Below are 27,592 nucleotides of genomic sequence, written 5' to 3'. Positions count from 1 at the left end.
GGAGCCCGTGACCTCCACACTTGGGAGGCCACGCCCCCTCTTCACTTTTTGACCAATCGCGGTAGCTTAGCGTCTTTGAGGCGGGCCGCAATCCTGTCGTGAGCAGCCAATGGGGGCTCGGTGGGAGGTGGCTGCAGGAGCAGGAAGGGAGGATCGGAGCTGCGCTTCTCTGCGCCAGGTAACCCACGTGTCTTTGCTAGGCTAGTGTTCGCTAAGTACGTGCGAATGGCTGCCCTTGTGTGAGAATGCAAGATTCGGGTCCAGTAGCACCTTAAAGACCCAGCTAGATTCCCAGGGAATGAGTTTCCTACACCTGCAGGATCCTTTACACTGGGTCAAAATTTCCTCCTCTGTTTCCCTTGTATAACTGTGATAGATCACGTCTCCCCTTCTGATAAACGATAAAATCCCTAAAAGGTATGACTTAATTTGGTAAAAGAAACTGCACAAATCCCTGGGCTCTTGTACACCTTTCTGACGCTGCTGTTGTGAGAAGGTGGGCGGGTTTGCAAAAGGAGTTTCTATGTCGTTTGATGTGTCAGGCTTAGAATTACTTGTGCCCTGTTTCAACATTTCTTCTGCTCTGTATTGAATTCCTCCTGGTTTTAAACCTTTGCGAGTTTGCATTTATAAACCTTATTACGCTGTTTATTGAAATGTCTTTTGAATTTGGCTGTACTGACCCACACACTGTGGTCTGCCTTGAGTATCAGTGAGAAAAGTGGGCTATAAATAAAGTAACTGAATTAAATAACAAAAAAAATAGATCAGGTGACATACCGAGAAGAGATGGGGGTGGATAGAATGGATCCAGTGAAAGGACGAGAAGGGAGTATGTTCTTGATGAGGGGTACCTCTCCCTGTAATTAGTATTTATTTATTTTTATTTATTTACATCATTTATAGTCCGCCTTTCTCACTGAAGAGAGTCCAGTAGCACCTTTAAGACTAACCAACTTTACTGTAGCATAAGTTTTAAGCTCTGACGAAGAGAACTGTGATTCTCGAAAGCTTATGCTACAGTAAAGTTGGTTAGTCTTAAAGGTGCTACTGGACTCTCTTCTATTTTGCTACTACAGACGAACACGGCTAACTCCTCTGGATCTTTCTCACTGAGACTCAAGGTGGATTACACAGTATGAGGTTAATACAACCAGTATGAAGTAAGTACATTTCAATACAATACCATAAAGTAAACATATACAAGTTTAAAGACATAGCATTAGCAAGGATCCAAGACGTAATAGAGATACTGAAGCAAAACATAATCAATTCTAGGAGTAACATTAGACAGCATGGAGCGATGGTTGTACATAGGAGTACATATTTAAAGCAGCAGATAATATATGAGGCAAAAATGGTGATGAAGTCTATGATCCCCAACTTGTTAGTGAAGCACCTGAGACCCCATCCCTACAATTTTAGAGGTCTTTGCATGTGTTTCAGAAAGCAATGTGAGCAGGAAGCAGAATGTTAGGAGGAAATCAGCCCCAGTTGGCTTCTCCCCAGAATGAGACTTCAGCATCCAACCAAAAGGACAAGATTTGGGTCCGGTAGCACCTTTGAGAATCAGAGTTCCCTTCTTCAGATATAGGCATAAGGGCTGATCCAGAAATCGTAAAAGGTAAATCATAGAATCACAGAATCATAGGGTTGGAAGGAACCTTCCAGGGTCATCTAGTTCAACCCCCTGCACAATGCACAATTCACAGCTAAACTGGCTTGGGGAAAATTGCTCCCTGACCCCAAAGCCAAGAACTAAGCACTGATGTAACCCTTCCTGCCCTCCCTCTCATGATCTGCCTGGGTTCCTTGTATATTCTGCGATTGGCATATTCTGCAAACATGCAGAATGCCCACCAAATGCTGAACCATGCTAAAAAGAACCTGTGTTCTTTGCCCCCCCCCTGCCCTGCCCAGGGTAATCCACGTGTCTTTATTAGACCGGTGTTTGTTAAGTATGTGCAAATGGCTACTCTTCTTAGCTTAGTATAGTAACATCTAGCTGTACATGAAATCATAACCCAGTGGTGAATAAACAATATTTTTTGTACATTTCCCAGGAAAAAGGTTGATCGGAAGAAGTAGGAAAATAATATCGTAACGTTATTAACTTCGACATCCCCTCCCACAACTCCTCCCCTTTGTTGGCTGTTCAACTTCACTGCAGCAAAAAGAGTGAGGCCTGCTCCATCCACCTGGCTTGCTGTTTGCAGCTGTGCCTCTTCTTTTTTCTTGAGACAGTTGCCATTATCTGAAAGATAATTATTTCAGTGAGTTTAGACTGGAGTAACACTTCTTCCTATGTGGACTGGGACTGGCGTATCTGCGGGACCGCCTCTCCCCCTATGAACCCCAGAGGACTCTCCGTTCCAGTGATAAACATCTGTTAAAGATCCGAGGCCCACCTGCCATCAACCAGGGCCAGGGCCTTTTTCGGTCCTGGCCGCAACCTGGTAGAACGCTCTGACCAATTAGACCAGGGCCCGGCGGGATTTGTTATCTTTCCACCGGGCCTGTAAGACAGAGCTGTTCCGCCAGGCATATGGTCGATGCTAGGCAGTGCCCCCTGGCCAGGTGAACATAACACATGCCCTCCCTACTAGTGACACCCTCCATTTCTCACATATTCCCTGCCACAATGCTCTGGAGATGGTTAAAGGGTGGTTGGTTGGCGCTCACGCGCGTGTGCGCATGCGCGCACACACACACTGTAGTTACGGTATTTTAAAAGTTTTATGGTTTTAAATTGTATAAACTGTGTAATGTAATTTTAAACAGTATGTCAGTTGTAATCCGCCCTGAGCCTGCTGTTGTGGGGAGAGTGGAATATAAATTGAATATAAATAAATAAGTAAGTAAATAAATACATTCTTAGGAATGTGCTGTGAGTTACCTAAGAGTTAGCATTTGAATTTGTGTTGTTTCCTTCTGCCCAGCCTTTCTCTTTTTGCCATGTTATTATTTTGTAGGTAGCATAAATCTCGATTGCTGGGGCAGAATGGTGGTATTCAAATGTCATACTTGTACCAATGTTGCCCGTAGCACCTGTATGGTTGCTAATATTGTCTGTAGACTTGGGGTGGAACGAGGCATTCAGGTACGTGGAGGGCTGCTGCTGAAAGTGGCAGTCTTGTGTGCAGGTCTGTTCCCTTACCCTCCCGGTAACACTTAGTGAAACATTTTGATTGGTCTCAGCTGATGACCTTCTGGTAGTTGCCTCACCCATGGCAGCTCTGAAATACACACGACATGTTAAATTTCTCTAGAGCCAGTTTAGTGTCGTGGTTAAGAGCGGCAGAAGTTTAATCTGGAGAGCCGGGTTTGATTCCCCACTCCTCTGCTCGAAGCCAGCTGGGTGACCTTGGGTCAGTCACAGCTCTCGCAGAGCTCTCTCAGCCCCACCCATCTCACAGGGTGTTTTGTTGTGGGGATAATAATAACATACTTTGTAAAGCCCTCTCAGTGGGCGTTAAGTTGTCCTGAAAGGCGGTATATAAATAGAATGTTGTTGTTGTTGTAGACCTTATGGCAAGAACTAGGCGCAAGGGTACGATTTTCTTGTCTGCTATAGTATCTGTTTTGGCCCTGAGTATTGGCAGTGACTGGCAGAGATCTTCCATTACAGCACAGATCTGATGTGGTTGTATAACCATGGTTATACTACCTACAGTTAGTGTGATTGTCTTAACTTGCAGGCCATTCTGCTAACTATCATTGCAGACTATCAAATAAAGATCCGGTTGGTTTATTAACTATGGTTAGCTTTGACTATAATGTCATATGATACGTGGATGCAGACATGTGGACACATGCAGGAAGCTTTCCACGCGGCGGCAGGTGGGGCAGGAAGCTTCCCTAATCTTGCCCGCCCTCCACCTGCTTCACCCCCACCGCAGCCCGCCCGGCCTTTGTGGGCCCTGCCTGCCGCCGCCTCATCATCCGGAGGAAGCCTCTGCGGCTCCCCTCCTGCCCTGTCTCGGGCCGGAGAGCTGCATGGGATCCAACAGGAGGCAGGGAGCTCTCAACGGCCAGCCGGAAGAAGAGAACAGTTGGGCCAGAAGGGGTGCACCGTTGCCAGCAGAGCGGTCCCTACTGTCCCAGCTGCTGGCAGCTTTGCAAATTGGTGGTGAAACAGTGTAAGGGGGCTTGGAGCAGCAGCAACGGCCAGGGGCGCCCTTGGGCTGGGAGAAGGTGAGCTCCCTGCACCCTGCCAGTGCCACGCTGGGTTGTAATAATCGTATGTAGTAAATACTAGCAATCTCTATGCAGGCGCTGTGCCTCCAACTCTGCAAGTTGGACGAGTTTTATGGTGTTATCTATGTGAATTCCTTGGCAAACTCCAGCCCCCAGTGGCTGGGAAGGAGCTGAGCTGGCAGCGGCAGTCAGACAAGACGTCTACACTTCCTGTCAAAACTTTTGGGAAACGGACACTTGTCCTCCTCGTGTCGGGAGTCACTTGCAGCTTGGCTCTGAGACAGAGTTAGGCTCTTGGTTTATCGAGGTCGGTATCATCTACTCAGTCTGACAGCAGCTCATTGCAGTCCCAGGGAGAGTATTTCATATCACTTGCTACCTGAACCTTTTCATTAGATTCTGCCCAAAGGTATCCTAGCTTGTCCTGCAGAGAGAAGATAATGAAACGAATGCTTGTTGAGGCAGCGCAGGATTTCACCAGTTGTCTGTGAACCAAATCCTGGTTTCACAAGCTAACCGTAGTTAAAGTGTGATGTCTGGTCTGAGCTAGTGTCTAGGTGTGCCTGGAAAATAACGTCTGATGCCTTGGTTCAAATCTCTGGTGAGCCAAGTGGGTTTGGGGAAGTCACTCGGCCTTTGGTAGACAACAAATGTAATGATCTTTCTCAGACGTCTTGTGAGGACAAATGACACGTGTGTTGTGAAGAACTTCGCATGTGAAAAATGTTTTATTAATTATTAAGGCAACATGTAGCGATAGCTCTGTCTCCTCCACACCTCAGAGGGCTCTCTCGTTTCCGGATTGTTTCAAAGTCTGCACTTATTGCCAAGATTATGGCTATTATTGGTTTATGCCATGGCACGTGCCGAAAGTGTTTATGAAGGCCAGTGGGAAGTACCTTGTAACTGATAAGCGACAAACCAATTGACAGCATTACAGACTTGGCGATTGAACTTGGGACCAGCAAATGGCTCATGTAAACAATCAGTTATGAACACAACAAGCAAGAGAAGGTATCTCGAGGTCCTGCTTATCTGGCAGAATTGGGGAACGATATGTTAGCCATGAGAATGCGATAGTCACTGTGTGGCAAAGAAGTTCGTGCCAGATTGATATTCCTACTTTTGCACAGGGTTGAAAAGAGCAGCGGGTAGATTCCGAGGATCCATGTTTTTCTTAATTGTGCAAAGCCCTGTGGTTTGCAAAGAGGGAGAAAGCTGTACTGGGTAAGGCCGTATGAGTGTGTTTTACTCGCTGTGACGTATGCAGCTACCTTATACTGAATCAGGCCGCTCAGCCATTTAAGAGCTAAGCTACAAGAGACGAATTACATGAGGAGGAGCATGTGAAGGGAGTCGCAGTGTTAGCAGGGAAGCTGAGTTTTAAAAGAGATTGGAGGACTCTGTCAATTTCTCCTCTCCACAGAGCCAGGGAAGATGGCTCCTCAGAGGGTTTGTTAATTTCCTCTTTGCCTCTGAAAGGCTCTGTCAGTTTCACCTCCCCTTTTGAGAGGCAAAGAGGAAATAAACAAACCCTCTGAGCAGGGATCTCCTGGGGCTGTAGAGAGGGGAAATTGACAGAGCCTTCCGATCTCTTTTAAAACTCAGCTTCCTGGCTAACATTGCGACTCCCTTCATGTGCTCTGCCTCGTGTAATTCATCTCTTGTAGCTTGGCTCTAAGCGAGGAGTATTCCCTCTGTCTGACAGCAGGATTCCAAGATCTTATGCAGCCCCAGCTAATGCGATGCTTTCAAGACTGGAGACTCCAAGGGACTTCTTTCATTCAAAGCAGGGGCTCTGCCACAGACCCATAGTGTGTATGTTATTCTGTCAAGTCACTTCCAACCTATGGCAACCCTATGAATGAAAGACCTCCAAAACGTCCTATCATTAACAGATTTGCTCAGATCCTGCAAACTGGAGGACGTGACCCATAGCCCCTCTCCAAAATATATTTACAGCCAGGGCCGGATCGACGGGGGGCAGGGGGGGTAGTCTGCCCCCGGCACCGCCAAAGAGGGGGCGCCGGGTGCAGCTGCCACCCCAGGAGCGTGTGAGTGGCAAGCACGCCCCCTGTCCTGCAAAGCTGGTGGTGGCAGTGCGGGTGGTTGGGAGGCCACCCGCGCCATTTGCTTGCCCAGCAGGACAAGAGGCGGCCGGCTTGCCACATGCCGCTTGTCCTGCTGGGCAGGCAAAAGGCAGCACGGGTGGCTGGGAGGCCATTTACGCCATTTGCCTGCCCAGCAGGACAAGGGGCGTGTGGCAAGCTGACCGCCCCTTGTCCTGCGGGGCAGGCGAATGGTGCGGGTGGCCTCCCAGCCACTCGCACTGCCGCCGCCAGCTCTGCGGTGCGCCGGGACAGCCGGCTTGCTGCGGGGCTGCACGTGCCGCCTGCGTGATGATGTCATGGAGCGACGTCATCATGCAGTGCCAGGAGCGCGTGCACGCTGTGCACGCGGACGAGGGGCCGGACTTCGGTTGCCCTGGGCACTGGCAAACATAGATCCAGCCCTGTTTACAGCTATAAAAAATTTACATATTTGCTTCCACCTTTTCATGAAGGCGCACAAGAGTAGAACATGTGATCTCAGCGCTCCACCAGTGTATCTTCACAATAACCCTGTAAAGTAGGCTAGGCCGAAGGTCACCTGGTGATGAAAAAGGGAAACACCATACTGGATTATTGGGAAAGGGGTTGAAAATAAAATGCCCAAACTGTAATGCCCTTGTATAGAGATACGGTCCGGCCCCATTTGGTACACTCTGTACAGTTCTGGTCAGCATATCTCAAAAAGGATATCGCAGAACTGAAAAAAGGTAGAAAGGAAGGCAACCAAGATGATTAAGAGGTCGGAACACCTTTGCTATGAGGAAAGATGGGAAAGTTTGGGACTTTTCCATTTTTTTTTAAGACTAAGGAAAGACATGATAGAGGTTTATAAAGGTATGCGTGGGGCAGAGAGAGTCAGTAGAGATAACTTCTTTCTCCCTTTCCCATAATACTAGAACTCAGTGAAGCTGCTGGGCAATAGATTCCAGAGGGACAAAAGGAAATATTTCTGTCTTCGATGCGTAACTAACAGTGCAATCCTAAGCAGAGTTACTCCAGTCTCAACCCACTGCAATCAATGGGCTTAGATTAGAGTAATTGTGTTTAGGACTGCAGCGCTTACGGTGGATTTCGCTGCCAGGGGATGTAGAGGTTGTTTTAAGTGGGAATGAGGCAGGTTTATGGAGGAGAGCTCCATCAATGGTTACTAGCCCTGGTGATTGAGAACACGAGAAGAGCCCCGCTGGATCAGACCAGTGGTCAATCTAGTCCAGCATCCTGTTCCTCTTAGTGGCCAAAGCAGTTTTCAGATTAAAGGGAACCTCCATGCACAGAGGCAGTCAACCTGTGAATACCACTGCCAAGAGGCAACATCAGGGGAAGGCCTCAGCCCCTGTGCCATGTTTTTGTCCCTCCTGTGTAACGGTCCAGCCACTGAGTCAGAAAGGATGCAGGAATGGATGGACCGCTGACATGATCCAGCAGGATTCTTGAGTCTTATGTTCAGGGAACTGCATGGCAAATAGGGATCCCATTCCCTTGGTGGGAGCGGGGGATCTCCTGCTCCCATCTTTTACCCCCTGCCACAGCTAACCTGGCTGGAGGGGGAAAGGCAGAAAACAGGCCTCCATCACCATCCTGAAAGTACTCCAGTGCTTCGCAGCAGGCTGATTTGGGCCCCAAATAGGCTGACCTATTTGAGGCCCAAATCAGCCTGCAGCAAAACGCAGGCATGCTCTCAGTCTTGCAGGATGATGTCACTTCCTGGAAGTGACATCATTGCACTGGTAAAGTAAGTCTAGGGTCCCCCACCCTCCCGCCAGGAGGGCAAGGGGACCTGGCGACTCTAATGGCAAAGTAGGGAGCCGAGCCTGGGTGTCCCTGGCCATGGTGTAACACAAACTACTTACTCATTTATTTAGCTTATTTAAGCCCACCCTTCTCGCTGAGACATAAGGTAGCCTATGTGTTATAAAAACAATGTAATCAGGCAGCATGAGACCTCCAGGGAACGATGCAATAGGATGAGTGTTGCAAAAGTAAGAAAAACAATGTAAAACAGAGGGGAGGAAGGAGAACGGTATCGGAGGTTATATTAACAATGAAGAAAATGGGATTAGAAAAGTAGATAATGCAACAAGAGACGGTAACTTGTCCAATAAACCTTGCAATAGGCTACAAACTTGGTTTTTTTAAAAACAAAAAACACTGCACCATGCTGGCTCTCGTGGTTGTATCAAGATTTGGGCATGGTGGTGTTTGTTTCGCTGCACCAATGATTTCCGTGCAAACAAATTACACGTTGAAGTCATCGTGGGGGAGAGAAGATCAGCCATTCCTGTGCGAGGCCAATGAAAATGAACAGAAGTTGAACTTTATTGTCTTACACTCTTCAGGTGCAAGCAAAAGGTCTTTGAAAAACCAGAATGCTTTCAGCATCTCGGTCAAATCAGGGGTGCAAAGTTCATCTTTCCCAGAGAGCCATGGTGGACAAACTCTAATAACAGTACCCCGGGGGACCAGTTCTCAAAACGTCAAATTTTAAAGAGATGGAAATTTAGGTGGGGTTGTGCAAATGAAGGAAGGGGGTTATGGCTTGATCCTTGGTGGCTGGTCCTCTTGAATTTGGAACAGATTTTTTCGTGTGCGGAACAAAGAATCCACCTCAAACGACTGATAAAGTGCATTGAAAGTGTATTATCCAACGTGTGCGGAATCACTCAATGACTGGGTATGCTTCTTTGCATGAAATTTGCCTTGCCACCTGTGGGATTGAATGGCTGCATGGCTGCTGGGCATCCCTAAGCAGTGTACCACGTGTTCCTGAGTGCAGAGCCTGCGCCCCGCTCTGTGCCGTTCAGGAGTCCTTGTGACGGACGCGTTCTCCCTTGACATGTACATGCCCTGCTGAGAACATGTTTTGGAAATTTGTTTTAAATATTTCCGTTTTGTAAATAACTAAAAGGTGGGTGCTTTGCTAGCATCAGAAACTGGCCGCCTCTCCGCTGAGAGGTGGTGCTCCAGCGTAGCACCCTGGTAAAGTTTAGGACTGGCAGAGATTTCACGGAAGGATGGCTGCTTAGTGCCATCAAGTGGCCTAATGAAGGCATGACACGTTCTTCTGATCTGGAGTAAATGCAATCCATTATAATAATAATATGCCACCGGGATATAGTAGAGGGGTATGCAACCTTATGGCTCCATCAGGCTCATTATGGAACCAAATAGGGTTCTTTTAAAAGGAGAATGAAAGCTTTAAGGAAAATTGGCCAGTTAGGGGAGACTAGAATAACCAGTATGTGAAGGGAATGGCAAAGACCTCTGTGGGTCTCAAAAGGCTTCTTAGAGATGCTTTCCAAAAAGGGAAATGAGAGAGGTGAACAGATTCATGCAGGCAGGCTCCTGTGTGTACTTATTACTTCCTGCGAGACCTTGAGCGTGCCACTTCCTAATAAAGGACTCATAACCACCAGGGTGGGAATTTTATGGGTTATTAATCAGCAGGTCAATTATCGGTGATGTTAAGTTGTTAGTTTCAGTTATACAAATAGGCTTTCTAATACTGGCTCTTTGTCGCTCTGGATTTTGAGGTCGTTTAGCTCTTTAATTAGAAAAGGTTGCGGGCACCTTGGGTTAGAGTGCTGGGCTATGATCCTCACTCTGCCATAGGAATTCGCCGGGTGACCTTGGGCCAGTCATACTTTCTCAGTTGAACCTACCTCACAGGGTTGTTGTGAGGATAAAATGGAGTTGGGGGGGAATGTGAGATGCTACGCCAAGTTCCTTGGAGGAAGAGAGTGATAAAAAGGTACGAGATAAATAAGCAAGGTGTATGATGAAGATGTCCTGACCTGGATAGTCCAGGCAAGCCCGATCTTGGCAGATCTTGGAAGATAAGCAAGGTCAGCCTTGGTTAGTAATTTGATGGGAGACCTCCAAAGAAGACCAGGATTATAGAGCCATGGAAATGGCATACCATGGCCGTTTTCACACATCTTACCGGCTCCGGTACATTACAGGCTTCTCCTTCCTCAGTTGGTCCAGTTGCCTTTTGAAGCCATCGGAGCTAATGGCTTTCTCTGTGCCTTGTGGGATGAGCTTGATAAAATGAATTGTGCGTTGAGTGAACTGATTCATCCGATGTTATTCCCATGTGCTAAAGCCTCCTTTCCCAGTCTTATGGGCCAGTGAGCGTTCTGTGCCTGATTCTCAACTGCGATTCAGCAAAATGAAAACAGACCTGCCGACCTTCCAGGTAGAACGTCATCCGTACGTCTCTTGAGTTTTTGATTCTTAAGTTGTGTGCCTGCTCCTGGGCCCTTCTTGTAACTGTGCCTGTTGGTCAGCAGGTGCCCAGGGCTGTAAGTTGCGGCGCGCTTCATTGCCTGTATGCCCCACTGAACGAAGCAGGACTTACTTCTGAATTACTGTGCATAGGGTTTCACTGAAGGCTCCTCACCCCCAGTGATTCAGAGGTAAAAAAAAGAAACAACTCTGCTTCAACCCAAATCTCCGTTTTAGTGGTGCCATGTGAATTTGGTTGCCATGTGTGGTTTTTTTTCAGGTTCTATTGCCTTGGCAACCTGGTTTATGTAATATCAGTGGGAATCGCAAGATCGCTCGAAGGCCCAGCCGGAGAAATCATGAAATGTGGAAGATGAGTCATGCCGAGACTTTAAAAGAGCTATTTCGTTGTGTCAAGTTGTGAGAAACGACTTCCACCCTCTGGGCTGTTTCTCCTAGTTATCAGAGTGATTTTATCTGTCATGTATTTATCCCGCCCTTCCTCTGCGGAGGACAAGAGAGTGAGTATCGTTCTCACATGAACACATACAGCTGCCTTCTACGGAATCAGACAGACCCTCCGTCCATCACAGTCAGCGTTGTCGATTCATACTGGCCGCGTTGCTCCAGGGTTTTAGGCAGAGGTCTTTCACATCAGGTTCTTTAATAGGAAATGCTGGGGATTGAACCTGGGACCATGTTAATGCAAAGCAGATTCTCTGCCCCTGAGCCACAGCCCTTCCCCTCTCCCATTCTGTTTTCACAGTCATCTTTTAAGGTAGGTTTGGCCGAGACCAGGTGACTCTCCTAGGGAGCTGGGCAGCTGATTCGAACCTGGATCTTTCCAGTCCTAAAGACGCTCTAACCCCTGCACTACACCAAAAATCTGAGCAGAGGTGACAATGACTTGAAGATGTGTTTCTACAACTATTTATAAACACCCAGCGACTTTTCTGGAAGGCCGAGTGCATTTACCTGTTGGCTTTGCACCATTTCCTGCTGGTGTCATCTCCACCAGGATGCGTTTATGTTTTGAGAGGAACACAGTTAAATGGAGGCCTTACCCATGCCCTTGGGGGAGATGAAGGGTGCTGATTCTGATCTTTTATGACTCTAAATAATTTGGGACTGAGGTGCATGAAGGACTGCTTCCTTCTGTACTGTCCAGTCCAGCATGTTTGTGTAGAGGTGAAACTGGAGGCAACCTTGGGAATGGTTGTTGTGGGTTTTCCGGGCTGTATTGCCGTGGTCTTGGCATTGTAGTTCCTGACATTTCGCCAGCAGTTGTGGCTGGCATCTTCAGAGGTGTAGCACCAAAAGACAGAGATCTCTCAGTGTCACAGTGTGGAAAAGATGTTGGCAGGTCATTTGTATCTACTCAGGAGGGGTGGGGTTGAGCTGATTCATCCTGTAAGAGTTTCCCAGGGTGTGGAATGCTAATGGCGGGAGGCTTCACTGTATCCTGAGGAGGTTCTTTTGTATATGGATCGGTACTTGATGTGCTAATCTTCTCTGCAGGACTATTGTCGGGTATAGAGTGTTTTGTTAGCCTGGTGTTTTTCAGAACCTCCTCAGGATACAGTGAAGCCTCCCGCCATTAGCATTCCACACCCTGGGAAACTCTTACAGGATGACTCAGCTCAACCCCACCCCTCCTGAGTAGATATAAATGAACTGCCAACACCTTTTCCACACTGTGACACTGAGAGATCTCTGTCTTTTGGTGCTACACCTCTGAAGATGCCAGCCACAGCTGCTGGCGAAACGTCAGGAAATACAATGCCAAGACCACGGCAATACAGCCCGGAAAACCCACAACAACCATCGTTCTCCGGCCGTGAAAGCCTTTGACAATACAACCTTGGGAATGTTTTCACCTTGAGGCTTGCTTGAATCCCACCGTATTCTCCTTTAGGTGGCATTTGTTTTCATCTTTGCTTTCAATAGTTACAAATTAAAAATTCTCTCCTGAGCAAAACTGGAGGATCCCCCCCCCTTTCTCAAATAAGGCAGTTTACGCTTAAGATTATATCATGTTCTTTTAGCTATGCAACCTAAACAACTCTAGTTTCTGATGGGTAGCCATGTTGGTTTGCAGTAGAACAGCCGGCTATGAGTCCAGTAAGCACCTTAGAGATCAATGAAAGTTTCAAGGTATGAAAATTTCCCTTCTTCAGATTCTTTGTGATTCTGACATGAATCTGTGATGAGAAAAGGTGTGTGTGTGGGGGGGAGAACTTGCATTGCATGCTGATAGTTAAAGCCAGGGCTTTTCCCATGGAAAGAATACTCTTCCCGTTCTAACAATTGCTTTGTTTCTATGAAGGCTGTCTCTCTACTCAGATTTTCCTTGACGGATCTGCCTCCTCTCCTTTTCCTATTATAATGTTAGAATATAAGCTTGCTGGTGCAGGGTCTCTGCCTGATATTTATCTCTGTACCTACTATGGCCTGGACACTTACAAGATTGTTACTTGTTATTGTTGTTAATCATGGCTCAGATGGGACTGATAAACGCTGACAGCAAGCAGTTGTTCAGCAAGAATTTCATTATACTAGGAGGCAAGGAGAGATGTAGAATTTTTTTCAGGTGGTTTGAAAACACAGTCGCTGTGTCCAATACAAATACATCTCTTGTCTCTGTCCTGGGGGAAAGCTCTGATAAACGCGGTCTGCAAGTTCCCCACGTAGTTGGCTTGAACCATGGGAAAACTGGTCACAGAAGGCACCTACAGGCTAGCGCTTGTGATGTCAACAAAAATTGTTCCCTTAATCCTTGGACCAGGTTTTTTCTCCCCCCAAGTTTGTGAGAGGCAGGAAGTAAGGTGGATGTTGGGTATAAATGCGCATGTGGCACTTTTTTTTTAAGTTGAACCTAGTTGCAGAGTTGTTGTGAGGATAAAAAGGCGAAGGGAAGAAAGTGTTTGCCACTCTGGGCTGGTTGAAGGAAGGGTGGGGAAAATGTATTAAGGAGCAGCAATAGCTCTTAAATCTGCACGTCTGCTCTCACCTGTATTCGCTCTTAAAACTGCACGTCTGCTTTCACCTGTATTCACTCTTAAAACTGCACGTCTGCTCTCACCTGTATTCACTCTTAAAACTGCACGTCTGCTTTCACCTGTATTCACTCTTAAAACTGCACGTCTGCTCTCACCTGTATTCACTCTTAAAACTGCACGTCTGCTCTCACCTGTATTTGCTCTTAAAACTGCACGTCTGCTCTCACCTGTATTCACTCTTAAAACTGCACGTCTGCTCTCACCTGTATTCGCTCTTAAAACTGCACGTTTGCTTTCACCTGTATTCGCTCTTAAAACTGCACGTCTGCTCTCACCTGTATTCACTCTTAAAACTGCACGTCTGCTCTCACCTGTATTCACTCTTAAAACTGCACGTCTGCTCTCACCTGTATTCGCTCTTAAAACTGCACGTCTGCTCTCACCTGTATTCGCTCTTAAAACTGCACGTCTGCTCTCACCTGTATTCGCTCTTAAAACTGCACGTCTGCTCTCACCTGTATTCGCTCTTAAAACTGCACGTCTGCTCTCACCTGTATTCACTCTTAAAACTGCATGTCTGCTCTCACCTGTATTCGCTCTTAAAACTGCACGTCTGCTCTCACCTGTATTTGCTCTTAAAACTGCACGTCTGCTTTCACCTGTATTCACTCTTAAAACTGCACGTCTGCTTTCACCTGTATTCACTCTTAAAACTGCACGTCTGCTCTCACCTGTATTCACTCTTTCACCTGTATTCACTCTTAAAACTGCACGTCTGCTCTCACCTGTATTCGCTCTTAAAACTGCACGTCTGCTCTCACCTGTATTCACTCTTAAAACTGCACGTCTGCTTTCACCTGTATTCACTCTTAAAACTGCACGTCTGCTCTCAGCTGTATTCACTCTTAAATCTGCACGTCTGCCCTCACCTGTATTCGCTCTTAAATCTGCACGTCTGCCCTCACCTGTATTCGCTCTTAAAACTGCACGTCTGCCCTCACCTGTATTCGCTCTTAAATCTGCACGTCTGCCCTCACCTGTATTCGCTCTTAAATCTGCGTGTCTGCTCTCACCTGTATTCGCTCTTAAATCTGCATGTCTGCTCTCACCTGTATTCGCTCTTAAATCTGCATGTCTGCTCTCACCTGTATTCGCTCTTAAAACTGCACGTCTGCTTTCACCTGTATTCACTCTTAAAACTGCACGTCTGCTCTCAGCTGTATTCACTCTTAAAACTGCACATCTGCTCTCACCTGTATTCGCTCTTAAAACTGCACGTCTGCCCTCACCTATATTCACTCTTAAATCTGCACGTCTGCCCTCACCTGTATTCGCTCTTAAATCTGCACGTCTGCCCTCACCTGTATTCGCTCTTAAATCTGCACATCTGCCCTCACCTGTATTCGCTCTTAAAACTGCACGTCTGCCCTCACCTGTATTCGCTTTTAAATCTGCACGTCTGCTCTCACCTGTATTTGCTCTTAAATCTGCACGTCTGCTCTCACCTGTATTCGCTCTTAAATCTGCACATCTGCTCTCACCTGTATAGAGTATAGGCAGTCCTGTGTCTCATGGGCTGAACATGCTGAAGGACCTTGGATCAGTCCCTAACCTCTCCAGTTAACGGATCTAGTGGTGTTTGAAAGTGCCATCGGCTTGTAGCTGATATATGGCGACTCCTGTAAGGGGTTTTCAAAGCACACGATGAACAGAGATGGTTCAACATCACTTGCCTTTGCATAGACTTTCATTGGTGGTCTCCTAGGTAGGAGATTTCAGGAACTAACCAGGGCTGCCCTTTCTTAGTTCCTGAAATCTCCTACCTAGGTTGCCAGGTCAGGGCAAAAAAGAAGAGTGTGTCATTGAGTCACAACCGAGTCATCCATGGGGTGATCCAGGCAGGAGAAGAGCAGAATTTGGCTTGCTGTTGCCTCCCAGTCTTCCTTGGCAGTCTCCCATTCAAGTACTAACCATGTCAGGCTATGGGTGACAGGATATGGCAGACAGGTCTCTGTACCATCGCAACAAGAAATCCAAGCTCTTGGTCAAATGGTTTTATTCAGAAATCCAATCATTTTCATATATATGTCCATAGAATTACTCAGAGGCAAGAAAGCATCTAAGCACATGCTTCCTTGGTAGGAATAGAGACTTGAAGAAAGTATTTATTTATTTATTATTTTATTTAATTACATTTTTAGACCGCCCTCCCCGTCAGACGGGCTCAGGGCGGTTTGACAACAAATTAAAAACAGTAAACAGTAAACAGAGTACAGCTCTAAATACTCAATCATTTCCCCCCTCCCACTTAGACCACAGGTTTGCGCAGGAAAGGGTCTGGGAATTTCCTCTAGGGTTTATACATTCGCCTAGACAGGACAAAAGGCATAAGAGTAAACTGTAACATTTCAGATAGTGCAAGGTCACTTCTGTGAGCTTCAAAGGAAAGAGATAAGACAGCTGTGTTCTCAGGCTGCTTGAGAAATGAAAGTGATGGTTAGAGCATTTGCAAAATGAAATTAAGGTACAGCATCAGCAATGGTCCACCACCTAGAACAATGACATGGATGTAGGGGTACAGACATGACACCATGGTTGACCCTGCTCGTGTGTGTGTGTTATGTGCCATCAAGTCGCCTCCGACCTATGGCAACTCTATGAGTGAAAGACCTCCAAAACATCCTGTCATTAACAGATTTGCTCAGATTTTGCTAACTGGAGGACGTGGCTTCTTTTATTGAGTCAAGCCATCTGGTTTTGGGTCTTCCTCTTTTCCTTCTGCCTTCCACTTTTCTTTGTGTTATTGACCTTTCTAGTGAATCTTGTCTTCTTATAACGTGACCAAAGTATGATAGCCTCAGTTTTGTCATTTTAGCTTCTAGGGAGAAATCAGACTTGATTTGATCTAGTACCCTCTTATTTGTCTTTTTGGCCATCCGTGGTCCGCAAAACTCTCCTCCGGCACCTCATTTCAAATGAATCAGTTTTCTTCCTATCAGCTTTATTCACGGTCCAGTTTTCACATCCATTCATCGTAATGGGGAATTCCACAGTTTGGATTATCTTGATCTTGGTCCCCAGAGAGACCCTGCTTAACGAACTAGATTAATCAGGCTGCTCCAGCGGTGCTAGGTAGGAAATACTGAGAAAGACCCTTTTTTGCCTAAGACTCTCAGAGATCCATTGCTGGTTTAAATAGATGCGGTACTAGAGGGACTGATGATATAGCTCCATGTGCATGTGAATATAGTCACATGTAGGGTGGAGAGTTTCCCCCCCCCTTCCTTGTCTTTGTAAGAAGAATCTCTGATCTCCTTCTTGTGTTTGCAGCTTTCTTAAAATATTGATATTATAACCAAACTATACTGTATGCTAAAAGTTAGAAGCGTGTGGGAGAAGAGGAGGTTGATGTAATAAGTAGGAGGATAATTTATCGGTTTATCTCTTTATCGGTTGCTTAAGAGCCCTGTGGCGCAGAGTGGTAAGCTGCAGTACTGCAGCCCAAGCTCTGCTCACAACCTAAGTTCGATCCTGGTGGAAGCCAGGTTCAAGCAACCGGCTCAAGGTTGACTCAGCCTTCCATCCTTCCAAGGTCGGTAAAATGAGTACCCAGTTTCCTGGGGGTAAAGTGTAGATGACCGGGGAAGGCAATGGCAAACCACCCCGTAAAAAGTCTGCCAAGAAAACGTTGTGATGCGACGTCCCCCCCATGTCAGTAATGACTCGGTGCTTGCACAGGGGACTTACCTTTAACCTCACCTATCAGTAGCTTAAAAAAATAGGATCTGAAAACATTAGGAAACTGTTTGATGTTTATGGTTTTCTGAATCACAGTGTGAATTGAGAAAACTATTTGAATTATGTGGAAAACGAAGTGCACCAACTTCAAGGATGTTAAATATTAAACTGTTGGTGTGTGTGGTTTCTTTGGGAGATATTTTTTCCCCATTAGAGAATCATAGATCATAGAATCAAGAGTTGGAAGGGATCTTACAGACCATCTAATCCAACCCCCTGCCCAATGCAGGGACCTCCAGGGTCATCTAGCCCAACCCCCTGCACAATGCAGGAAATTCAAAACTACTCCCCCCCCCATGCAAAAATTTTAGAGGCTTGGCTCTTGGGTGCAACAGAATGTTTATGAAGGTTGGGCACTCCTCAACTCTAGAAAACCTCAGTTCATTCAGATATTTGAAGTTTTTTGGGAAGGTTGCAATCTCGTTGTGTCAAAAGGCTGGGGATTGGGAGAGCCAGTTTGGTGTAGTGATTAAGAGTGGCAGGACTCTCATATGGAGAGCCAGGTTTGATTCCCCACTCCTTCACTTGAAACCAGCTGGGTGACCTTGGGTCAGTCACAGCTCCTCCAGAGCTCTTTCAGCCCCACCCACCTCACAGGGTGATTGTTGTGAGGATAATAATAACACACTTTGTAAACCACTCTGTGTGGGCATTAAGTTGTCCTGATGGGCGATATATACATTGAATATTATATTATTATCGTGGCCACCAGGGCACCCCCTTTCCTGTGCCTGATTTTGGTTCTGCCTCCCAGTAAGTTGAGATCCTGCCTGTAAGTGGTGGTGAGGAGCCTTTAAAACTAAGGACTAGAAGCTTGAGACATGCAGAAAAGTAGTTAAAGGAGGTGGGGGCATGATGATAATTAAAGAAGATTTTTGTTGAGACTTTTCTGAATGAGCTGAAGAGGAAGGGAAGAGAGAGGGAGAACAGGATGAAGAAAGCATTACTGGCTAGATGTTAACAATTCTTGATACAGATAAGAATCTTTCTCTGTTTTCTTTTGTGGGTTTTGCTCTTTAGGGGGTACACAGCCCCGTGGCATTGCTCTTGGGGATAATACAAAAAGAGATGCAAAATCACATCCTTGCCAAAAGATTCTCTAAGAGGAGGTGGAAGAATGTAATTTATGAATCACCGGGCTATTTTTGAAAACCTTGTAGGAATAAAAATGACTCACGGGTCTCTCTTTAGCCCAAGAAATGCTGTTTATAACTAATGTGTCAAACGCTGAACATTGCAATACATATCTTTATATTCCGAATTACGTTAGAACCCCAGGGGTCAATTGGGCAGGCTGCTTAGAGTGGGTGCCCCTGTCCCTTTTAAAAAAGTGAACAGGATTCTGCATCCCCTTTATGGAATGGAGAATTAAAGAGATGGGAGAGGGGCGAATCGGAACGCCGTAAACAAGTTCTTCTTGGAGATGTCCTGTGCAAGTGCAAGCAGAACACACCTGAAAGCTTGGGTGACCTGGTGCACAACCAACACCTTCTCCCTGGAATCAGGGGCTGCTGAGTTGGAAGAAGCTGGTGACTCATGGACCTGCAAATCCACCCCCCCCCTCCGCCCATCCTTTTTTGGTGCTGACTGCATTTTTTGCATCACGGGAGCCTCGCTGCAAACTGCTGCCCCTGCATAAAGCGAAGCTCTAAACTGTGGCCTGAAATGTCTTGGCAAACCAGGCTTAGGAGGGAAGGTGTGTGATTGTTTGCTCATTTGTAGTCCGCCTTTCTCACGGAGAGCCAAGGCGAATTACGCAGTGCACGCGAATACGATGTAGTCCACAGCTAGGACGTTCGCTGAGCGAAATATGATAACGATCAACAGTTAGGACATTCATTGAACGGATGTGTGGGGGGCTGGCCTGGATGTGAAGATGGGTGAGGAGATGAAATGAGGAGCAGCCTCATGATGGGGGCCAGTGTTCCCATTGCCCTGACAACAGGAGATGCGTCCCCGTCTTCTTCAGGGGGTGCCACTTCCATTGCAAGGTGATGGTGATGACATTATCTCAGGAGAGCCAGCTTTCTCGAGGGACCTGGGACTGGAAGCATGGAAGGGGCAGAGGAATAGAGGGGGGCAGAGGAATAGAGGGGTGAAGGCAGAGAGGGGGAGGGAGCTGTGAACTTGCTGCAAGCGGCTGGACTAGATGACCCTTGGGGCCCTTCCAGCTCTATGAGAGCCAGTTTGGTGTAGCGGTTAAGAGCGGCGGGACTCTAATCTGGAGAGCCGGGTTTGATTCCCCACTCCTCCACCTGAAGCCAGCTGGGTGACCTTGGGTCAGCCACAGCTCCCTCAATTCTCTCTCAGCCCCACCCACCTCACAGGGTGTTGTTGTTGTTGTGGGGATAATAACGGCATACTTTGTAAACCGCTCGGAGTGGGCGTTAAGTTGTCCTGCAGGGTGGTATATAAATCAAATGTCGTTGTTGTTATGTTTCTATGAATCGAGCCAAATGCTGGGAAACTGAGCCAAGAGGGAAAGGAAAAGCTGGGTCCCGTCTCACTCCCTTTCCCCTCTGCCTGAGGCCGTGGGCATGCGCTGCACGATGCTGTGGTGGCGAAGAAGGTGTGGGGGGGCGTGGTTCCTGGTTTGCAAGCCGGCGTCTACTGCTCAGGGCCACATAGATTTTATCTGGCCACCTATTCAGCAAGTTTGTCTTTTCCTGTGAGCAGCATATGGTTGCCCCTTTAGAAGAGTTTGACAGTGTGAAAGGAGAGAATAAGGGGTTCTTGCACTGAAGAGGGACCCTGGACTCAGACTTAGGGGGTGAGAATGGCACCTGGGGGCTTGGGTGCTGGGCTTGCAAGCCCCACCCACCCACCTTGCGAAAGTTTGCAAGTGGCTGTTTCCCGATTCTTCATTTCCTCTTGGGCTTGGGAGATTACAGTTTCCTATTTCTCCCTCAAGCCGCCTCCTTTTACTTCCTATTCAAACTCTCCCTTCCAAACCCAGCAGCGACTTCCTCTTACGAAGGGGAAGAGCTGGCGGCTACACCCTGGAGAACTTGCCTGGGTTGTTTATGTAACCTTCAGCTGGGCATTCCTACGGAGGCTCAGGACTTCGTTTTCACCGGCTGACATTTCGTTGGGTGTCCCTGACACGATTTGATGAGACGTGGCAGTCGACAAAAATATAGCATCGTAGGCTATTACCCCATAGTGGGGGATATTGCCTTTTCCCGTATGATGGCAAGGACATGCAAACCTTGCTCCAGAAAACACGGAAATTAATTTTTACATAAAGATATACAATACTCCGTAGGAAGAATTCCAGATTTATTCTGTTTCCAAATGACCAGAAGGACCCTTGAGCAAGTCTGAGGAAGCATTTCTGAAACTTGTGAGAATGCCTTGACTGAATTCAAAGGACAGACATGTTTCCCTTTTAGTTTATGGGAAAGAGAGAGTTAACCACTCGTGGAAGAGGTTGCCCACTGTCTCTGCATGAGTCTCCGATCCAGTGTCCTGATTGCAAGAGCAGCCGCTCACACAGAAGTGTAACGGGCTGCCTTTTCTGAGGCTGCTTGCCTCAAAACTAAAGACATTTACCAAGATTTAAGGACACTAGCTGTCAGTATATTTTTCCTTTTCTGGTCTCTGTGGAACCTCAGCTGTTGAGAGAGAGAGGTCAATGGGAAAAGAGAAAACATCATCTTAAGTCTAAAAAGGTCAAGTAAAGTAATGGTGAGGGGGGTGTCTGGAATATACCTTATAGCAAACTATGTCGTGCTCAAGTGATTTGGCACGTAGGGAAGAGATTCAGAGAAATATCTCAGATTAATGTACTGCATTAAGGAAGCCAAAAAATGTCTTTATGAAAAGGTTTATTATAGAAAAAAGAGTAGAAATGGTGGGTGGATTCTGAAGGGTTAGGAAAGGGGACAAAACACAGATAAGAGCGCACTATCACACACACACAGAAAAGCAATAAAGTTTGCCTAATGCACCTAAGTGACCTGACCTGGAGAGGCCAGGTGAGCCTGATCTCATCGGATCTCAGAAGCTAAGCAGTGTCGGCCTTGGTTAGTAATTGAATGGGAGACCTCCAACAAAGACCATGGTTGCAGAGGCAGGCAATGGCAAACCACCTCTTGTTAGTCTCTTGCCATGAAAGCCCCAGCAGGGGTTGCCATAAGTCAGCTATGTCTTGAGGGCACTCTCTGCCACCAACTCAGCTAAGTACACTTTATCTAGATTGTAGCAGATTCCTCAGAGCATATATAGAGTTCCTTGCAGTACCAAGATAGTAAGCTAGTGAGGGAGTTCTTAACTCCTGGCCCACTGATCTTGGGGGTCTCCAGATATTTCAAAGTGGGGGACAAAAAAAAAGTCCAGAGCTCCCAGATATTTATTGGCAATGGAATTTCACCTCAGCCAGCATCCATTGTTGTGAGATTGGTTAGCGGATCTAATGAGTCCAAAGTAATTCTGCATTTCTGATGACAGAGACTGTTGCTAGCAGTCAGAGACTTATTTATTTTATTCCCTGTATTTAGACCCTGCCTTTCTCCCCAGTGGTACCCAAGGTGGCTTACATAACTCTCCTCTACTCCATGTTATCCCCGTAACAATGCTATGAGGTCGGTTAGTCTGGGTGTGTGTGAGGTCATCCAGCCAACTTCCATGGCAGAATGGGGGATTCGAACCTGGGTCTCCCAGATCCTAGCCCGATGCTCTAACCGCTACACCACTCTGGCTCTTCAACCTCTGTTGGTAATAGGAGGAGGAGGAGGCTTTGTGGGAGGCTGAAACACTTTATCCTTCCAGGCTCCAGCAATTCTCTGATTCTCACCATTCTCCTCCACCCAGGTTGATTTTGATTCTGGTTTGGGGGCCTGGGGTGGGATGGGGGGGGGAAGTCAACCAAAAGCACTGGGTACAGAGGTGGGCATTTGCAGGGGAGGTTTGACTGATGAAAGAAAACTTTAATAGACCCTTGGAAGATCCTTTCTGCCTGTGCATTAGCTTTATGAAGGGGGATTGGGAAGTCTAAATCTACTTAATTTTCTTGGTAATGCTGAATTGCACTCTGAGAGACAATTAATGTATTTGATCAAGATGGGTAGATGTGTTAGTCTGTCTGTAGCAGTAGAAAAGAGGAAGGGTCCAGTAGCACCTATAAGACTAACACAATTTGTGGTAGGGTATAAGCTTCCGTGAGCCACAGCTCACTTCTTCAGATACAGCTAGAATGTGAGTCCATCCGTCCTTATATCTTGGTGAGTGGAGTGATTACAGAAGCCAAATGATAATAGCTGGTAAATGACAATGGCAGGCGTGATTGGATAGGGTGGGGTATGCAGAGGGGTGGTGGGTGTGGAGAAATCAGCACTGGTAATGAGACAGGAAGCCAAGGTCTTGATTCAGTCCAGGGCCGTTTCCAGATGGCTTACCTGCCTCCGGAACGTTGCGCCATCTTGTGGGGAAAACGCGAAATATCACGTTTTCTCACGCGAGTTTTGCACGACGTCGCGCAAAACTCGCGCGAGAAAACGCGATATTTCGCGTTTTCCCCACAAGATGGCGCAACGTTCCGGAGGCAGGTAAGCCATCTGGAAACGGCCCAGGTGGATGCATTGTCTTGAGCTTTGTCATCAGTTGCAATTCTGTAATCACTCCACTCTCCAAGATATAAGGACAGATGGACTCATATTATAGCTGTATCTGAAGAAGTGGCTCACGAAAGCTCAAACCCTACCACTAATTTTGTTAGTCTTATAGGTACTACTGGATTCTTGATCTTTCCCACAATTAATGTATTGCCATTTGAGAAGCCTTGGTTTGGATTAACACCTAGGACAACCCAGGGTTAAACCCCTAAGAAGCTTGCTGGGTGACCTTGGGCCAGTTGAACACTCTCAACCTAACCTACCTCACAGGGTTGTTGTGAGGATAAAAAAGAGGAGAGGAGAACGATGTAAGCTGCTTTGGGTCCCCACCTGGAGAGAAAGGTTGGGTAATAAATGTAGTAAGTAAGACTGATTTTAGCTTATTTTATAGCCCGCCTTTCTCCCTGAGATTCAAGGCAGATCATGGAGCAAAGAAAGAAGAAGAAAAATGTAATCGTATGGCATAAGAGATCCAACGAACAAATAAATTAGTTAATTCTTTCGCAAGCTCCTTTTCTCACTTTTCAGGGCTGGCAACGACATGCCCTGAGGTGGGGCAAGTGCCAGGACTGGAGCATGCTCTTGCCAACCCCAGCCTGTGTGCCTGCCCCATCCGCTGCTTCTAGGCCTTTCCCCATCCGCTCTTGCCCCTTTTCTCCCTGCCACGTGTACCGCCTAGTATCATAGGGGAAGGGCAGGTGGGTTTTACGGGCAGCAGTGCTCTGTGTGGCCACAGCGGCAGTGGTCCCAGCTGCACATTGCCTGGCACCATCAGGGAAAGGGTGTGCGGGCAGCTTTGAAGGTGGTAGGACGGCTCACGAGCCAGTGGAAAGAAGACACACAGGCATGTGGGGGGCAGGAAAAGGGAGCTCAGTGGTGGGCAGAGGAGGGGAGGGGGCCCTGGGCTCTCTCTGCCTCTCCCACCCCCCAACCTAGAATCTGCCCAGTCAGCCCTTACTCTGTGCATTTGCAGTCTCAAATGAAATACTCCCAACATTTTTAGCAAAACAAGGGAAATGAAGCGAATAAGAAGTTGCTAATACTAAAAGAGGCACGACATTGTTCCCCGGAGCTTTGTGTGTTCTGGAAATCCCAGGGAAGCCCCAGTTCGTGCCTTCTGAAATGCTCAGGCTACTGAGCGGTATTTAGGGGCTGGGCGTGCTCTTTATGTAATTCCATCACTAATAGCTTGGGCAAAGGACAGATTTAGGGCAGTGAGGCTGGGCAGCTTAGGCCGCCGTTGTTTTGCTGCTTACAGACAGGCAGCCGAAAGGAAATGGGTACTTTCTTGTCCCTTGGCTGAAAAACAGTTTCCACTTGGTGTCGTCATGTTGATGTTAAAACAGGAACAATAATGCAAAAGTGCTGGGAAGGGCCGCTTTGATGCAGAAAGTTAACCTGGGGACCTCCTTGTCACAGGATATTATTGCGGCAAAAGGGCTTCGTGAGATTATTTGTGACTTGGGAATTAAGCTTTTTCACTGCAGGCTTTTTAGAAAAATCTACCCATGGATGTTACTGTTTAGAAATATGCTGAAGCATTTTTGAACTGTGAAATGGGGTGAAGGAGAGAATTCTTACCGAGTACTGGAGTAATTTGCATGACTCTCTTCAATTCTTCCCAAAGCCCTTTAATACATTACAAAGCAACCCCTCCCCCAATTCCTTTGATGAGATAACCCGTTAGAAAAATGCTGTCTTGCATCTTCGTTGACCAATTCTTGCGTCACTGGAACCCAAGCTAAGCTGTGGTAAAAGTTTTCCTACACTTATGAGAATGAAAAAAGGAGCAGCGGGCGGGGGAGGTATTTCATACTCGGATGCGTTCATGTCAGGACTTTTTTTCTGGGAAAAGAGGTGGTGGAACTCAGTGGGTTGCCCTTGGAGAAAATGGTCACGTGGCAGGTGGCCCCACCCCCTGATCTCCAGCCAGAGGGGAGTTGAGATTGCGGAGGGCAATCTAAACTCCCTTCTGTCTGGAGATCAGGGGGCCGGGTGACCATTTTCAAGAGGTTCCGGAACTCCGTTCCACCGCATTTCAGCTGAAAAAAAGCCCTGCTTCTATCCACTCCTCATTACTCAGGCATTCCTGTTGCCGGACCATTATGACTCCATCACTGAACATCTCAACAAGATCTTGGCTGTTCCAATCATGTATCAATGATTTATTATTATCTAATCATGCAGCTTATCTTAAATGTTTCTGAAAGAGTGACAGCAGGGTAGGGGGAGGCAGGGGGAAGTCCAAGCACCATGACGAAATATAATATCATAGCAGGATCGGTAAACCTTTCATGAGGCACTGTATTCAGAAAACTCTCTTAACAGAAAGTGTTACTGCAGCACGGAGGGCAATCTAAACTCCCTTCTGTCCGGAGATCAGGGGGCGGGGCCACCAGCCATGTGACCATTTTCAAGAGGTTCCGGAACTCCGTTCCAGTGCATTCCAGCTGAAAAAAAGCCCTGGTTAATGTAGTGATGCTCACCCAGAGGCTCAGGAGCCACACGTGGCTCTTCAACATGCCTCCTGCGGCTTTTGTGAATACTGTTCCCCAGTGTGGCACCTGCCCCATGTTTCAGGAAGGTGGGTAAGGCCCTTGTCTGCACTTGTGATCGGCAGCTGGTTCGCACCTTGAAACAGCCGCTGTCAGAGGGAATGGGTTAAGCTTTGAGCCTCCCTGAGGTGCAGGCCTCATGCCAGAGAGCCAAAAAAAGCCCATGTGGCTTTTTGGGTTGCTGGTAACTGCAGATGTGGCTCTCCCCAAACTACAAAGTGAGTACCACTGGGCTAATGTCTCTCTTGGATTTTGTATGTAATGTACCAACATGGGCGCTCTATAACTTGAAACTCTCACTGCTAGATGGTACCGAGTTTTATTCTGGAGCCTGAGAAAGATTGGTTTATGGAGAAAAACACATCTCCTGCTTTTCTGGATTAATAAAGTGGCTCTTCGGTATACCGATATTGGACCATGCCTGTGCCTAGCTATTATTAGGATAAACAAGCTTAAAATTGCAACCTCTGCGCCCCCCCCCCTTTGGGGTATGCTATAGATATTATTAACTCTGGCAATGTTATTTGTCTGGTTTGTTGCAGACCTCTACCTTTTCTGGAAGCAGAGTTAGCCACAGTTGCTATGGAGAAGATCAGAGAGCAATTTTCCAGTCTCCAAATAGCAAGACGGTACATGCTAACGGAAGACCCAACTTACTTATTGGACATAGACGTTTCAAGAGGAGGAGGAGGAAGCCATTTAGTGGCTGTCTCCCAGTCCAACAAATCAATTGGTGTTTACGACAGAGAGACGTTGAATTTGCTACGGGAGTACAGTAGCCATCCCGGATTGCTCAGCGGTGTCAGGTTTGCGCACGAGCAAGAAGGCATGCTGTTTTCAGCCTGCAGTGACGGAACGGTGAAATGTTGGGATACACGTTTAGCTTCGTCAGAGGCAGCCCAGCTGTTTTGTGGCTATCCTTCCAACGTCTTCATTAGTTTCGATGTCAACTGCAACGATCTCATTGTTTGTGCTGGGACAGAGAAGGTGGAAGAAGATGTGTTCATGGCCTTCTGGGATGCCCGAAGTGGCACAAACAGTGTGCCTTCCAGCAAAAGCCCTCTGGGCGTGTATTCAGAATCTCACAACGACGATATCACGAAAATCTCTTTTCATCCCAGCAAACCGAACTTGGTAGTTTCGGGGTCAACTGATGGGCTGGTGAACGTCTTTGACATTGACCAGGACAGCGAAGATGATGCTTTGATGTCGACTTGTAATTCAGGCTCGTCAGTCAGTTTTGTTGGATGGTCTGGAAAAGGTTTTCTGCAGGTCTACTGCATGACACACGATGAAGGATTTTCTTGGTGGGATCTTGCCCAGCTGGATACCGAGGAGCCAATCACACTGTTGCAAATCCCAGACGCTAGAGAAGTGGTCAGTCTAGGAGAGGCTAAGCTGAGCTACTTGATTGGTGGCCTCTATCATGAGAAGTCGGACCACCTTTTCATTGTTGGAGGGGAATCAACAGGAAGCCTCCATCTCCTGGGCTGTGGTATTGATGGTCTGAGTCCAGTGGCAACCCTTCAAAGAGGACACTCGGCAACAGTCCGCTCTTTTTACTGGGACATGGCAGATGAGTCTCTGTTGACAGGGGGAGAGGATGCTCAGCTGTTGCTATGGAAACTTGGAGCAGTGGAGAAGAAGGCCTTTGGAAAGAAGGCCTCAATGAAAACGGCTTCCTCTGTTCGCCGGCGAGTGAAAGTTCGCCAAATCCCTTTCAACAGCAAGAAGAAACGAACGTTTTGAAGCTGTGGAGAAGTCCACTTGTGATTCATTTTAAGTGTTAAGACTTTAAAGACGTGCTGAGTTATTCGCTGATGTGGTTGCCAAATGTAACTTTTGTACACACACCCCACAGATCCTGAGCACGTTTACTCAGAAACATCCCATTGGCGGCAGTGGAGCCTTATCTTCCTTCCTTTATCATGTACTTACGATTGGAGCCTCAAGAAGAGAAAATATGCCAAAGAAATTTTTCTAAAGAACTGTTTTTCTGCCGACATGTTACCTTTCCCTCCATATTTCTTATGGCATGTTATCTTTCCATCCATGTTTCCGCAGGCTCAAAATTTTATTTTGCCACTTAAGTTTTT

General features: G+C 47.0%; 1 protein-coding gene across 1 annotated transcript; it reads left to right on the top strand.

Annotated features, from left to right (window-relative positions):
- Positions 1–146: 146 nt before the first annotated feature.
- Positions 147–27,592, top strand: WDR89 (WD repeat domain 89). Its single transcript, XM_054972317.1, has 2 exons — positions 147–178; positions 26,039–27,592. The coding sequence occupies exon 2, from the start codon at positions 26,079–26,081 to the stop codon at positions 27,243–27,245; it is 1,167 nt and encodes a 388-aa protein (XP_054828292.1). The 5' UTR covers positions 147–178; positions 26,039–26,078; the 3' UTR covers positions 27,246–27,592.

Source organism: Eublepharis macularius, chromosome 2 (genome assembly GCF_028583425.1).
Source record: "Eublepharis macularius isolate TG4126 chromosome 2, MPM_Emac_v1.0, whole genome shotgun sequence".
NCBI lineage: Eukaryota > Metazoa > Chordata > Lepidosauria > Squamata > Eublepharidae > Eublepharis > Eublepharis macularius.
The sequence above is the reverse complement of the archived record's forward strand: the minus strand, read 5'-3'. Positions and strand labels throughout refer to the sequence as shown.

Excerpts from the sequence above, each read along its gene's own strand:
- WDR89 (XM_054972317.1), top strand. The coding sequence starts at position 26,079 with ATGGAGAAGATCAGAGAGCAATTTTCCAGTCTCCAAATAGCAAGACGG.